The following is a 16,578-nucleotide window of genomic DNA, read 5'->3' as shown; positions in this document are numbered from 1 at the left end:
ATAGCTACCTAGCTTAATAGGTACCTTAGTAAAGGCACTCCAGGCATCTTGTGCCTTTATTAACCATCTTGTGTATGGATTATCGTAGTTTTATGAATCTTATTTGAATCTTAAGATCAGCATACTGCAGTCCATTTAACTGCAATCACTGATTCATTGGTGATAAGATGCAGTTATTTCAACACTACATACTATGTTTATTTCAGGAGACTCACAGGGATGTAGGGACAGAACCAGACGGACAGAGCAGTGGTTTAGATCAGTGCTTAGAGGAGCTTGGTACCTGCCCACACCAGCCCAATACCTGCTTCATTGAGACTCAGTCCCTAACAAAAAAGACACTCAAGACATGGCTGAGAACTACAATGACGCAGACTCGGCTAAACAACATTGCCATTCGCCATGTGCATCAAGAGAAATTGGATGCATTGGACAGGACACAAATCTGTCAGAGCCTAGTTGAGTTCAATGATGAGGGCCTCCAAGTTTTTGGGTCATTTATTTAGATACCTTTCCATCTCCACCCCTTGCTGCAATGTCTGTAGCTGCAGTACCTTTACACATACTCACCCCATTTTTACACCCAGAGAGCCATAAATCTAACATTACACTGCTGACACTGATGCCAACACTCATTCAACACTCACATAATTTAATTTACAACAAGATTATTCATAACTTTGCTTTCACCTTTGTTGTCTGTCAAGGTTTTTACTTTCATTTTTTTTATACAAGTCATTCATTCACATTACACTTTTCAGTGTAAATGCATAGACTTACTTTAATATAAATAAAAATATATAAATAATAAATATAAAGTTGGACATCTATTGGAAGTCTATTGCATTTTTTTTTCTTTGATAACAGAATAATCTGCCATATGTTCAAGTACAGCATTGGTTGTTGTAGTCACATCATTTACATAAACATATTTTGGATATGTAATTTGTATCCATTAAAAGTTATTCTGTTTGCTACTACTGGAAAATGCATAATTCTATTTGGCAGGTGTGATTTCTTGCATTGTAGCACCATCTAGTTGGTCTTGTTGAAATAGAAAATTAGTTGAGTAGATTAACCATTTCTTATGTTGATAGCGTTTTCACTACTTTGTAAGAGGTGAATCGGAAGTAACCTGCTTGCATGTGTCTGTAAAGATTCTACATCTTTGTATCACACTCTTAGAAAATTTCCTAAAATGTTTTTCTCTTTGAATGCCTTTGCTTGGTTATGGAGCAGAGAATACATCTGCCCACAGGACGCCCACAGCACCCCACAATTTCCCAATGCCGTGGTAGCTTCTGTCACTCAGAAATCTCGTGAACTCAAACGGTAACTGTAATCCTAAAACTATGTTCTAAATATGCAAATGTTCAGTATCAAACTTTGGATGTGGGGGGGGGGGGGGGGGGGTACGCCATGGTTACGGTGTGAACTAACATGTACCTGGAGGACAGAGCGAGTATCTACAGTGTCTCCCAGCACATTCTCAGGCTTGGCAGTAAATGAGTTTTATGTGACATTCATTTGTATATTTAAAACCAATTTGACCAGGTTTATTATTTAGTAACATTACGATCAATATTGTATTGTGTTGAACCCTTAAAATGGGTAGCCATGTTTTCCAATGCACCAGCATTCAGCTAACTATTAAATTGTATAATTCATGTCCAAGCATTACTAGGAAACGGGAATATTTTACCAGCTACTCATTTTAATGTTTAACTCTGCTCAATATAATATTTATCTTAATCTTAGCTGCCAAGCTAATTAGCCAGGTTTGTTAGCAGTGTAGCTAATGTTAGACCAGAGTTTCCCCCCAAACACACAGATGATACTCTAGTGTTACCAGACACTCTGTCTGTGTGTGTGTGTGTGTGTGTGTGTGTGTACAGGTGACATGATTAAACTCTCTAAAACCTCCTGTCCATCACCCAAATCAGTATAAATATTATACTGTCGAATTATTAAAACCTTTAACCGAGTTCAGCGAGCTAATTACCTCATTATACTCATTATACCTCATTATATATATTATACTCACTATGATATTGTGTAAATGAAATAATTAGCCAAGTTCTCCAGGGAGATAACGTACAGCTGTAAAAGAGTTCGTTAGTTGGTAGGCTAATCATGATTTAGTGTAAAACCAGTAGCCAGGGTTGTTAAAGTGACCTTCTAAACTTGTATAACAATGTCGCATGTAACTTTAGAGACGATCCCTTAATTTCCGCATATCTGTGAATATCGAACGCCGTTATGTGCACGTACCCGGTCTAAAATTTATATATAATAGTAATTAATTAATTACATGAATAAAAAACAATACAAATGTAGTTTTACAATTTAAGTAAAATTAGCCAATATTTGTTAATACATATTATATTTACTATTTATAAAATATGTAATATTTAAATGTAAACTGTAAAAAGTAGACATTATTATTATTATTATTATTATTATTATTATTATTATTATTATTATTAAATGAACAACTAAACAACTGACAACAATTTTTTTAAAGCAAGGCATACGTAGATTTGATACGTGGTAACTGATCAAGAAGGCCCCCCAGAATGTGGTATCCTATTCTTTGCCTGCTCGAATTGACTCAGAAATTTAAAATAAAAAAATAACAACAGAATAGTATTTCTCACTGACTACAAACTATATTCCTGCATTTAAAAACGTACAATTATAGTATATAGTAGATTTTATTACAAAGTCTCTGACCAGTTATTTACGCGACCCGGTACTAAAAGGACCCCAACGTAAACGCGAACAGACATGGGGACGAAGAAACATCGGCGGTCCAGGTCTCTGTCTGGCTCTAGGGAAAGAAATAAGAGTAGGGTATTCAGATCACGATCTCCGGAGGACAGACACGAAAGAAACCGACATGTAGAAAGTTCTCGAAGAAGAGCTCGGTCAGAGAGCAGCGGGTCGAGAAGCAGTGGCGCTTCCAGAGAGCGAAGACAGAGAGCAGCTGCCCGCTCGAGCGATTCCGACAGCGACAACCGGCGGAGGAGACCCCGCTCTCGTGGAGGATCTAGAGACAGAGACAAGTATGTGATAACACTGAACATGTTCATGAAACCAATGTATTTATGCATTTTTTTCTCGCACTGATTGTAATTAACGAGCGGGTCCTGGTGCTTGTGTGCAACTTCTTGTGTGTTCTGATTGGCTTGTCGTTGTAAACAGTATTGGAACAAAGTTGGTGTGACGTTATAAGTTCGCAGATATGCGGAAATTAAGGGACCGTCTGTAAAGTTACATACGACATTGTTAAACACGATTCTAACTTCAATAGCAATTGAAGGTAAAGACTTACAGTCATGTATCCAACTGTAAAGTGTTCATCTAAGTGTCAGCTATAATGTACACCTTTTTAGATTTTTGATATTTATCAAAATAAGCTATTAAATCATATATAAATATTGCAATGTTTTTCACTACCGAATGGGCCCATACACAAAATATACCATTATTTAAAGCCCAATAGCATTTGAAGGAACATCTATTTTTTGAAGAAAACCATTCAGTCCAGTACGGGTCATGTTGACCCCCTTTATGCATTCGTGAAGGTTTTTTTGGTTCATGCATTGTAGGGTTAAATATCAAAAATCTAAAAGGTGTGAGTCATACCTGACACCTAGATTAACACTTTACAGTTGGTTTTGTGACTGTAAGTCATTCCCTTCAAATGCTATTGAGCTTTAAATAATGGTATATTTTGTGTACAGTGAGGGGAAAAAAGTATTTGATCCCCTGCTGATTTTGTACGTTTGCCCACTGACAAAGAAATGATCATTCTATAATTTTAATGGTAGTTTTATTTGAACAGTGAGAGACAGAATAACAGCAAAAAATATCCAGAAAAACGCATGTCAAAAATGTTATAAATTGATTTGCATTTTAATGAGGGAAATATGTATTTGATCCCTCTGCAAAACATGACTTAGTACTTGGTGGCAAAACCCTTGTTGGCAATCACAGAGGTCAGACGTTTCTTGTAGTTGGCCACCAGGTTTGCACACAGCTCAGGAGGGATTTTGTCCCACTCCTCTTTGCAGATCTTCTCCAAGTCATTAAGGTTTCGAGGCTGACGTTTGGCAACTCGAACCTTCAGCTCCCTCCACAGATTTTCTATGGGAATAAGGTCTGGAGACTGGCTAGGCCACTCCAGGACCTTAATGTGCTTCTTCTTGAGCCACTCCTTTGTTGCCTTGGCCGTGTGTTTTGGGTCATTGTCATGCTGGAATACCCATCCACGACCCATTTTCAATGCCCTGGCTGAGGGAAGGAGGTTCTCACCCAGGATTTGACTGTACATGGCCCCGTCCATCGTCCCTTTGATGCGGTGAAGTTGTCCTGTCCCCTTAGCAGAAAAACACCCCCAAAGCATGATGTTTCCACCTCCATGTTTGATAGTGGGGATGGTGTTCTTGGGGTCATAGGCAGCATTCCTCCTCCTCCAAACACGGCGAGTTGAGTTGATGCCAAAGAGCTCCATTTTGGTCTCATCTGACCACAACACTTTCACCCAGTTGTCCTCTGAATCATTCAGATGTTCATGGGCAAACTTCAGATGGGCATGTATATGTGCTTTCTTGAGCAGGGGGACCTTGCGGGCGCTGCAGGATTTCAGTCCTTCACGGTGTAGTGTGTTACCAATTGTTTTCTTGGTGACTATGGTCCCAGCTGCGTTGAGATCATTGACAAGATCCTCCCGTGTAGTTCTGGGCTGATTCCTCACTGTTCTCATGATTATTGCAACTCCACGAGGTGAGATCTTGCATGGAGCCCCAGGCCGAGGGAGATTGATAGTTCTTTTGTGTTACTTCCATTTGCGAATAATCGCACTAACTGTTGTCACCTTCTCACCAAGCTGCTTGGCAATGGTCTTGTAGCCCATTCCAGACTTGTGTAGGTCTACAATCTTGTCCCTGACATCCTTGGAGAGCTCTTTGGTCTTGGCCATGGTGGAGAGTTTGGAATCTGATTGATTGATTGCTTCTGTGGACAGGTGTCTTTTTATACAGGTAACAAGCTGAGATTAGGAGCACTCCCTTTAAGAGTGTGCTCCTAATCTCAGCTCGTTACCTGTATAAAAGACACCTAGGAGCCAGAAATCTTTCTGATTGAGAGGGGGTCAAATACTTATTTCCCTCATTAAAATGCAAATCAATTTATAACATTTTTGACATGCGTTTTTCTGGATTTTCTTGTTGTTATTCTGTCTCTCACTGTTCAAATAAATCTACCATTAAAATTATAGACTGATCATTTCTTTGTCAGTGGGCAAACGTACAAAATCAGCAGGGGATCAAATACTTTTTTCCCTCACTGTATGAGCCCATTCTGTAGTGTCTAATTTACATATGATTTACTAGCTTATTTTAATGAATATCAAAAATCTAAAAGGTGTGCCTCATACCTGACACCTACATGAACACTTTACAGTTGGTGACTGTAAGTCATTCCCTTCAAATGCTGTTGAAGTTAGAAACGTGTTAAACAATGTCGTATGTAACTTTAGAGGCGGTCCCTTAATTTCCGCATATCCACTAATATTGAACGTCCAACGTCAAACCAACTTTATTCCAGTGTAAACAGTTTTGGCTTGCCGTATATATGTATATTATTGTAAGCTTTTTCCTGTAGAAAGAGCAAACAAAACAAAAAAGAGTTTTGTCACATAAGCACGAGACCCAGTTTTTGATCTTTTATCTTTAGATATCCCCATGTTGTCTGCTCTAACAGCCCTGAAAAAAAACAATTGATGCCATCACAGAAATTCTAATTGTTTCCACTACAAATACCATTACAAACTATCATCTAACCATTAAAACCATTACCATTATTCATCCTTAATGGTATCCATTAGACATAACATGCCACCAATAGAAGGCAACAAATGACCAGTAGAGACCCACAGGGCACATTACAGTTTCCATTCAAACCAATTCCTATTATAACCATTACGAATTCTATGAATGTTTCTGTTGGTGTCCCCCCCCCCCCCCCCCCCCAGCACAATAATAACTGAATTTACACAAATGAACCAGTTTAAAAGTTTACACACACTTAAAAACAGTTGTGGGTCATCCAGGTGACGACACACAGTATTAAGAATTATGTTTTGTGATAGTTGTTCATGAGTCCATTGTTTGTCCTGAGCAGTTAAACTGCCCACTGTTCTTCAGAAAGATCTTCCAGGTCCTGCACATTCTTTATTTTCCCATCATATTCTGCGTATTTGACCCCTTTCCAACAGCGGCTGTATGATGTGATCTTTTCACACTGAGGGACTCGGACAAAACTATTACATAAGGTGTAAACATTCACTGACTACATTTACATGGACAGCATTAATCTAATTATTGATCTTAATCTGAGTAAGATAATAATGTGATTAAGATGTTTACATGAGTCGCTTTTAGAATACTCCTGCCATGTTCCCGTTTTACATGTTATAAAACATAATTAGATTAATGGCACATGTCATCAGTCACCACGCCACGCCGTCCGATGTCCCTCCAGAATTTCACGTATCAACATACAGTTCGTCTTCATTATGGTACCGTATACAGTTTTGGGTGTGTTATTTAATTTTTTTACGAACGCTTTAAGTGCAGTTAATTATTTGTCATGCTATATGTGCTAATAGACAACTGCTTGAAGCCGTGGGCTGTGTCTCAAACCGCGTATTTACCTTCTATATAGTAGCCGAGATACATGTATTTTTCCCCACTACTTGCCTATAGTAGGCAAGTATGCGATTTGGGACGCGGCCGAACTCTCTTGTTCGCCGTAAAACGTAAAACTGCCGTGTGTGATCGTGTCCTGTCGCAAAATGTGGTGAAAACTCTCACATGACGTTCATAATGTGATTAAGGTGTTTACATGTCTGTAATACACGTCCATAATGTGACTAAAACAGGAGTACTCCACCTGTCTTAATTAGATTATTGCTTACTTCGATTATGACCTTAATTAGATTAAGGTAAGTAAAAATTGCTGTTTACATGGTAGTTTCTTAATTAGAATATGGTCTTAATCGGATTAAGAGTGGATTATTGTTGTCCATATAAACGCAGCTAATGATGCTCAAGAAGGTAACACGATACATTAAGAGCCAGGGTTGTAAACTTTTGAACAGGATAATCGGTGTAAATTGGTTTACTTCTTTATTGTTTTACTTATTACTTTTTTGAGCATTAGTTAAATAAATAAATACACATATACAGTATCTCACAAAAGTGAGTACACCCCCTCACATTTTTGTAAATATTTGATTATATCTTTTCATGTGACAACACTGAAGAAATGACACTTTGCTACAATGTAAAGTAGTGAGTGTACAGCTTGTGTAACAGTGTAAATTTGCTGTCCCCTCAAAATAACTCAACACACAGCCATTAATGTCTAAACCGCTGGCAACAAAAGTGAGTACACCCCTAAGTGAAAATGTCCAAATTGGGCCCAATTAGCCATTTTCCCTCCCCGGTGTCATGTGACTTGTTAGTGTTACAAGGTCTCAGGTGTGAATGGGGAGCAGGTGTGTTAAATTTGGTGTCATCGCGCTCACATTCCCTCCTACTGGTCACTGGAAGTTCAACATGGCACCTCATGGCAAAGAACTCTCTGAGGATCTAAAAAAAAGAATTGTTGCTCTACATAAAGATGGCCTAGGCTATAAGAAGATGCCAAGACCCTGACACTGAGCTGCAGCACAGTGGCCAAGACCATACAGCGGTTTAACAGGACAGGTTCCACTCAGAACAGGCTCCACTCAGAACAGGCCTCGCCATGGTCGACCAAAGTAGTTGAGTGCTCGTGCTCAGCGTCATATCCAGAGGTTGTCTTTGGGAAATAGACTTATGAGTGCTGCCAGCATTGCTGCAGAGGTTGAAGGGGTGGGGTTCAGCCTGTCAGTGTTCAAACCATACTCTGCACACTGCATCAAATTGGTCTGCATGGCTGACATCCCAGAAGGAAGCCTCTTCTAGGGATGTCACGATACCAAAAATCTAGAGGTCGGTACCGATACCAGCAAAAATACATGATACTCGATACCAAAGTCGATGCCACGGTGTGTAAAAATAAATAAATAAATAATACTTAAACATTAATTCCTTTATTTAAACATTTGAGCATTATAAAAAACAATAGTGGCAACAGTCATATAATATATAAAAAAAAAATACAAAATAGATATATAATAAATATGTAGGCATAAAATGGTTTTTCTTTGAGATGTTCTGAAATGAGGTCTTTGGTTTCGGTGTATAGTTTGGGGATCTCTGTATACATGAAGTAATTTCTGCTTGGTAGCTGGTATCTGGGGTTGAACTGCTGAAGCATTTGCTGGAATCCATGCTTTTCTACAGTGTAGACAGGAATTTGGTCCATGCATATGAATTCAACAACTGCCTTATCCAGTTTCCTTTCTTCGTTTGAGTTTTTGTCATATTTTCTGTGCCTTTTATAAGCTTCTCTTAAGGTTGGCTGTGTTAATGTTTTCTGACTTTGCTCCTGACTCTCCTGGTGGACATCCTCCTCTGGCTGATACTGGAGGGGGAGAGAGATTTTAGTTATCAAACACTGTCTGACAATGACTAAAACAGTGGAGTCTACAGGTGCTAAGGTGTGCACTCCTAAACACACACCTTATACGCTGAATGCAAGCATTAGTTTAAATTCACTGACATGGTCTCAGGCCGAAAAGATTGATTAAAACCATTAAAATTAAAATAATTATTTAATCTAGTGACATTAAGCTACATTTAGCTGACAGGGCACGGGCTGAATGGCGATGCATGGTGGCCCATTAGGAGGTAATTTATAACACTGCAATGCGTTAGCATTGTGAACATATAACAGGCTATCGCTAACATTACATGGAGCATAACGTTTCACGGCTACAATGCCCACTGCCTCAATCAAACATAATATAGGACCATCTTTCAGGATAAGGATTAGAAGTTTTACAGTTTGATGTTAATATGACTTGAAACTCACTCACCTTGAATTCTTTGAAGAGATTGGGGTGCCTGTCTTTCAGGTGCTTTGCCAAATTCGAGGTGTTTCCTCCTTTTGTTTGAAGTGTACGATGGCATCGTTTGCACACCGGCTTCAGAGAATCAATTATATGTCCGTTTTTATTCGCCTCGAATGCGAAGTATTTCCATATTCGACTCCTTGCCTTTTTTCCTCTCAACGAGTCGGGGAGGAGCTGAACTTGTCACCATAGAAATCTTTTGTAGTTTTTCCCCCGTATGCGTAGTTCTTCTTCTTTACCACTTGTGGACCGACTAAAACATTTGCACGTATTTGCTGCTCCCTTCAGGTTCGGAAGAATCGCAACCTCCTTACTTTTGGAACTTTCGTTACAAACGGTACCAACGGAACTGCAGAAAAACCAGTGCCGTCACATTTTAAGAATGTTGGTACCGAAGTACCGCTTCTCGTGACATCCCTAGCCTCTTCTAAAGATGATGCACAAGAAAGCCCGCAAACAGTTTGCCAAAGACAAGCAGACTAAGGACATGGATTACTGGAACCATGTCCTGTGGTCTGATGAGACCAAGATAAACTTATTTGGTTCAGATGGTGTCAAGTGTGTGTGGTGGCAACTAGGTGAGGAGTACAAAGAGAAGTGTGTCTTGCCTACAGTCAAGCATGGTGGTGGGAGTGTCATGCTCTGGGGCTGCATGAGTGCTGCCGGCACTGGGGAGCTACAGTTCATTGAGGAAACAATGAATGCCAACATGTACTGTGACATAGTGAAGCAGAGCATGATCCCCTCCCTTATTCCAGTTTAACGACCCCAAACACACCTCCAAGACGACCACTGCCTTGCTAAAGAAGCTGAGGGTGAAGGTGATGGACTGGCCAAGCATGTCTCCAGGCTTAAACCCTATTGAGCATCTGTGGGGCATCCTCAAACAGAAGGTGGAGGAGCACAAGGTCTCTAACATCCACCAGCTCCGTGATGTCATGGAGGAGTGGAAGAGGACTCCAGTGGCAACCTGTGAAGCTCTGGTGAACTCCATGCCCAAGAGGGTTAAGGCAGTGCTGGAAAATAATGGTGGCCACTCAAAATATTGACACTTTGGGCCCAATTTGGACATTTTCACTTAGGGGTGTACTCACTTTTGTTGCCAGTGGTTTAGACATTAATGGCTGTGTGTTGAGTTATTTTGAGGGGACAGCAAATTTACACTGTTACACAAGCTGTACACTCACTACTTTATATTGTAGCAAAGTGTCATTTCTTCAGTGTTGTCACATGAAAAGATGTAATGAAATATTTACAAAAATGTGAGGGGTGTACACTTTTGTGAGATACTGTGTGTGTGTTTTTATATATATATATATGTATGTATGTATGTATGTGTATATATATATATAAAATTACCCACACACTGTTGATAAAGGTGAACTGTCAGAATAATGCTGTATTGATTTGCAGTGACTCTGATTGCTAAAACACTTCTGACTTTCTTTAATTTGTCACTAAATGTGGGGTCTGTGAGCAAAAACCTTGCGGAGATAACTGTTAATGACTAAGAAACTTGTCATATATATTGTATATTTAGCTACTATTGTTTTAAGCATAATTTGAATTTCATTTGACTTGAACAGGTTTCATCTATAGCTAAAAGCTTCAATGCAAATAGAAACAATGTTAATAACATTCACTGATGCTCAAGAAGTTAACACGATACATATAAAATTACACACACACGGTTGTGTTAATGTAAAATTGTAGTCTGAAGTTTTTGTTGCATTCTGTTTGTGGATTTTATTTTAAATACACGAAAAACGGTACTGAAAGTTTTTGTTTTTTCCATCCAATTAATAGAAAAAAATAATAATTCGATTAATTGATTATGAAATCGAATGATAAATGATTATAAATCGTTAGTTGCAGCCCTAGTCTGTTATTTAGTAAACGTAGTACCAACAAAGTATTACTTTTATCTATCTAGCTCACCGTTTGATGACCATGGTAAAAAGAAACACAAGAAGAAGAGTGAAAGGAAGGAGAAACGAGAGCACAAGCAGAGCAGAAGTTCGTCTCGTTCCAGCACACGCTCCAGCGCAGAGAGACGGCGCGTGAGGGACGGAGACAGCAGCGACAGAGACAGGAGGAGGAGACGGAGGAGCGCTGAGCGCAGGAGCCCCAGCAGAGAGAAACGGCGGGAGCGAGATGATGAGGGGAGGAGAAGCAGAGGGAGGGAAAAGAGGAGCGAGGACAGGGACTGGAACAGGAGGAGGAACGATCGTGATGACAGCAGGGAGAGACATCAGAAAAGGAGGTCACGCTCGGGTTCGTCGGTGTCCTCCGCGTCCTCTGTTTCTGAGCAGGGTGACAAAAAAGAAGGACCAGTTGCTCTGTCGGTCAAGGAGGAGCAGAAGAAACAGAAGGAGCTGATGAAGGCTTTGGAGACTCCAGAAGAGAAGAGAGCTCGTCGGCTGGCTAAGAAAGAGGCAAAAGAGAGGAAGAAGCGTGAGAAAATGGGCTGGAGTGAAGAGTACATGGGATACACTAATGCAGATAACCCGTTTGGAGATAATAACCTTTTGGGCACCTTCAAATGGCAGAAGGTAAGCGGATCTATTAAACATCAGATATTGACAGTACTTTTTATCTGTCTACCTCACAAATTATTATTTATATAAATTGTTTTTCTTGGTTTTTATTACTTGAATTAGTTCAAGTAATAAAAATATTACAGTTTGGATTTTTTTGTGTATGGCAGCAGTGTGCATTGGTGGAAAGTAGAGATGCACTGATACTAAATTTCTCAGCCGATGCCGATAGTTCTGCCTTTTATGCCTTCTTTTAAATGAATAATAATTAATTCCACAATTCTGGAAAAAAAAATTAAAATAGAAACTTTATTCTCTCCATTTCAACAAGTTGTTTCACAGTAACTGGTCTCATAAACAGAAAATACATTACTCTAATTTACATGAACACATGAACTAAATTCTGAAGATTAAAGTAAGATTTCTTAACTTATTGAATGTTATTAATTCATATTAATATTGACTGAACTCTAAAAAACCTCCTGTTAGTCTCACATTCACTCCCCACAAACAAAAGCATTTCTACTTCATCACTGAACATGAAACTGCTCATATATAATACAAAATTTTATATATTAACATTAACTGGATATGAAATATACTACTCTACAAATATATTGTTCTGTGCAATATATATATATATATATTTTTTGTGAACTTCATTTAAATCTTTAAACGGTGTACTGGCCCTTTAATTCAGCTTGGGCAGCGCGGCCAAAAAAGAGTAATTTAGACTCGACGCCAAAACTCCCACTTCACTGCTGCAGCGTCCAGTGTAAAATTTTAGCAGTGCAGAGATTACAAACTGCAGTTTTGTCGTCATTCCACACAAGAGACATCCTCTTTACATACAGCACGAAATCGATGTCATTTCCCGCCCTCTTTTGATTGACAGGATATAATCAACTCTGAACATTGGATGTTTTTAAACTATTGGCTGACGGCCCGTAGCGTGAAAAATAGTCTTTGTCGGCCGATACATTGGTGCATCTATAGTGAAAAGTATCAAAGTCCAAAATAACTCAAAATGTATTCCTGTTACTGCATTTTCCAGACTACGTTGCAAAGGTGTTTTTTTAATTATTATTATTTTTATTTATTTATTTATTTATTTTAACCTAGTAACCATGTATAATGAGGTTATATCTTCTAGAAAGGAATTACAGCTGTAATAAGGATGTGGTTGGATTTACTCACTCAAAATACATACAAAAATTAGATCCAAACATGTTTTGGGTAAAGTATTGTTTTTCTTGAATTCTTAATTCTTTCTCTTGAAACATATACAATTTAGAAAATAAGGTGCAGTTGCAAAATGTCGGAAATGACAACAGTTTTTCTTACTTTTGAATATGAAAAAATGTAAATATACTATTTGAGAAGCCTAGTGTCTTTTTTGCTATGTAGACCTGTTTCAATTCATGAATGTGCATACCAGAGTTCCATTATCACATGTTGTTGCCGTTTGGCAACAATTACATTTTACCATTGAATAAAATACTCGAAATATATAAACTTGTTTAAATGACAAGCAAATAAATTTTAACTTCGCTCGGATAGTGTTTCAGTTTTTTCTTTTAAGTAGTTTTGCCAAAATATTGAAAAGTTAATCAACTTTTGAGAGCCCTCCGATGATGATGACTTTGTCCATGTGATTGCAGAAAAGGAAAAGCAAACGGCACTTCCTGGTCATGTGACATGGCTTTTTTTTTTATGTCATGTCAAAGTTAAAGCCCCTTTTTCCAGTTACATAGGAGAACAGGAGTATTGTATCATTACCCATCAAAAAATTGGGAATAAATTAATTGTTGCCATATGGCAACACCATGCAGTAAAGGGTTATCCATTTATTTTAACATTAAACAATCCCTAATTTCTCCATCTGGGGATTAATAAATTAATTATCTTATCTTAAACAAGTTATTCACCGCCAACTGTTAAAAGTGGCTGACACTGGAGACTCCTTCCAAAAAATAAGTAAATAAACAAAAAAATTTTAATATAAAGAGACAATAAAACTTTTTTTAATTAAAAAAAAATCTGTTGTTACATCTTGTTTACAAGTCTTTGTATAAGTTGTTACTATAGAAGCGATAATGTATTAAAATGTATAAGTATGTTAATATAAACCTTACAGCGTGCATTAGTGTCAGAACTATTCTTAGAAAATAAATCAACAGATTCTGACCAATCAGAGTCAAAAATTCAGCAGTATAAGCAAATATTCTATAAAATAAACCATGAAAAAGAACAAGGGGGTAAATACTTTTTGTTGTTGTTAGGTAAATAAATGTGCCATTATAAGTCAGTGATCTTACAGGATCAACACTGGCATTTTCATTGGTTTTCTTTGCTGCAGTTTTAATCCTGTTCATTGTGTGTTGGTGTGTGTTTGTTCTGTAGGCTCTTGAGTTGAAGGGAATAGGGCACTTGGGTGAAAAAGAGCTGAAGGAGAGAAACAAGCTTATCCAGGAGGAGAATCGCAGGGAGCTGCAGAAGGTAACTGCAAGAACGTGAACGTGTAGAGTCCTTGCTGTTGCATGAAAGCCTGGCATTTGTAGCATTTAAGAGACTGAAATGGTTTGTGATGTGGGGATGGGAATGTGTGTGCAGGTGAAGCAGTTACGTCTGGAGCGAGAACGGGAGAAGGCCATGCGTGAGCAGGAGTTGGAGATGCTGCAGAGAGAGAAGGAATCTGAGCATTTTAAAACCTGGGCAGAGCAAGAGGACAACTTTCATCTGCATCAGGCCAAGCTCAGGTACGAAAAGCACACAGTATACGTTATATCTCGTTATAACCGACCCGGCCCGGAACACCTGAATTAACTGGATTAGATATGTGGGATAAGAGCTGGTCATCATCACACATGCTGCAGACACTACCAGACCTGCCAACGGTCAAATTTTAACATAAAATCGGAATACATTCGTCATCACTCAATATTGATTTGTGATTGACAGTTGTGTAAGTGTTTTCAATGTCTTGAGTTTCCTCCTTGAAATATCCCTACTTTCTGTAATGGTAAATGAAGAATGTTCAAATTCTTAGCTAACATTTACAGAAGTATACATGTAGCTAACATCAGCTAACTGTACTTATTAGGAATTTTTGGCAACAAAAAGTTTCAGTTGAATGGTAAAAAAATAAATAAAATTCTCCTCAGTTCAGGAAGACTATGCATTATTCCTCTTAGCGGTTGGCAGGTCTGCACTAGTGCTGTCAGATCAAATTTTACTGATTACGTACTATGCTCAAAATATTTATGTATTTTCAAAGCAAAAAAATCCACATTCGGATGTTTATGATCCCTTGACCCTGTTGCGACCAAGTTTTAACTTTCTGGCTGATGTCATGAGGTTTTGCTTCAGTATTTCTAGACAATTCTTCCTCCTCATGATGCCATCTGTTCTTTTGAAGCTTACCAGAACTTTTTCAAGCAAAACACCACCAATAACGTGATTTTGCCGCCACCATGCTTCACAGTCAGGATGGCGTTCTTCGGATTAAAATCCTCACCCTTTTTCATCCATGCGTAGCGCTGATCATTATGGACAAACAGTTCCATGTTTGATTCATCTTACCAGAGACATCTAAGCACCAAAATGAGAAATAATAATAATGGAATAATAAATATATGGAGGAATTTCCACTATCGGAGCTCTCTGTAGGGGCCGATTCCTGATACTGAGATCCTCACAGTAACCAAACCTGCTTGAAAAATGTCGAAATCCTATCCTGTGCCAGTCAGCTGTTTCAGGCCAGTATTAATGCAATTATTGATTTGTAATTTGTTGCTTTGCATGTGCAGGTCTAAGATCCGCATCCGAGATGGCCGAGCCAAGCCCATTGACCTGCTGGCCAAATACATCAGCGCTGAGGATGATGACTTGTCTGTAGAGATGCATGAACCGTACACCTTCCTGAACGGACTCACCGTCACAGACATGGACGACTTGCTGGAGGACATCAAGGTGTGTGCACTTCAGCTAGATATTAGATGTCCTTCCTCTCTTTCACCTTGGTTTTTTAACCACAGGCCTGCTTTTCATTGTTACCGTTAGTATGAAATGGAAAGACCTTTTATTATGTTGTGTTATTGGGAAGTTGTCATTTTTATTATTGTATTCATAACACGTTATATGATGTAGGTTTACATAGAATGGAATTAAAGGAAGATCACGTCTTCAAACAGCTATATTCCTTTCTGTGTAAATGGTAGGTGTATATGGAGTTGGAGCAGGGGAAGAATGTGGATTTTTGGAGAGACATGACCACTATCACAGAAGATGAGATCAGTAAACTGCGCAAACTCGAAGCTTCAGGGAAAGGGCCAGGTAAAGCACAACGTAATCACATTTTATACAATTGCTCAAACTCAAATAAGCAGCATAACTAGACACGTAAAACCAAACCACTTTATCAAGAACTTTATCATTTAATCTTAAAACAAGTCAGAAACATAAACTCTCAAACAAGAAAGTACAGTGCATCTGGAAAGTATTCACAGCGCTTCACTTTTTCCAAATTTTGTTATGTTACAGCCTTATTCCAAAATGGATTAAATCCATTATTTTCCTCAAAATTCTGAAAACAATACCCCATAATGACAACGTGAAAGAAGTTTGTTTGACAACGTGAAAGAAGTTTGTTAGTATAGTAGAGATTCACTGAAATTAAAATTCTTGGCCGAAGCCGAATATAATGAAAAACTTGGCCGAAGACCGAACATGTTTTTTCGCGTTTTTTCCATTTATTTTGCCATTTTTTTCACCATTGCATAAATTAAATAGTCCAAATGTGCTTTTTACTATTTTGTCTTGCTTTTCAAAGAAAAAAATCAATTACAAAAACAACAATTTCAAAGTATTTATTTAACACTGAACATTTTTTTTCATTCCAGCAGGCAGAGGCTACCAACAAGGCACAATATAACTTTAAATAAATAAATGAGTAAAATGAAAATATTTTGATGT

General features: G+C 38.3%; 1 protein-coding gene across 1 annotated transcript in view; it reads left to right on the top strand.

The window, feature by feature from the left end:
- Positions 1 to 2,787: 2,787 nt before the first annotated feature.
- Positions 2,788 to 16,578, top strand: part of cactin — a 17,299-nt gene continuing 3,508 nt past the window's right edge. The window contains exons 1-6 of the mRNA XM_053651050.1: positions 2,788 to 3,065; positions 11,001 to 11,619; positions 14,008 to 14,103; positions 14,218 to 14,363; positions 15,414 to 15,576; positions 15,825 to 15,939. Coding sequence (XP_053507025.1) covers positions 2,788 to 3,065; positions 11,001 to 11,619; positions 14,008 to 14,103; positions 14,218 to 14,363; positions 15,414 to 15,576; positions 15,825 to 15,939 — 1,417 coding nt within the window. The remainder of the gene's footprint in view (positions 3,066 to 11,000; positions 11,620 to 14,007; positions 14,104 to 14,217; positions 14,364 to 15,413; positions 15,577 to 15,824; positions 15,940 to 16,578) is intronic.

The sequence above is a fragment of the Ictalurus furcatus genome, chromosome 20 (assembly GCF_023375685.1).
Source record: "Ictalurus furcatus strain D&B chromosome 20, Billie_1.0, whole genome shotgun sequence".
NCBI classification, from domain to species: Eukaryota; Metazoa; Chordata; class Actinopteri; order Siluriformes; family Ictaluridae; genus Ictalurus; species Ictalurus furcatus.
The sequence above is the reverse complement of the archived record's forward strand: the minus strand, read 5'-3'. Positions and strand labels throughout refer to the sequence as shown.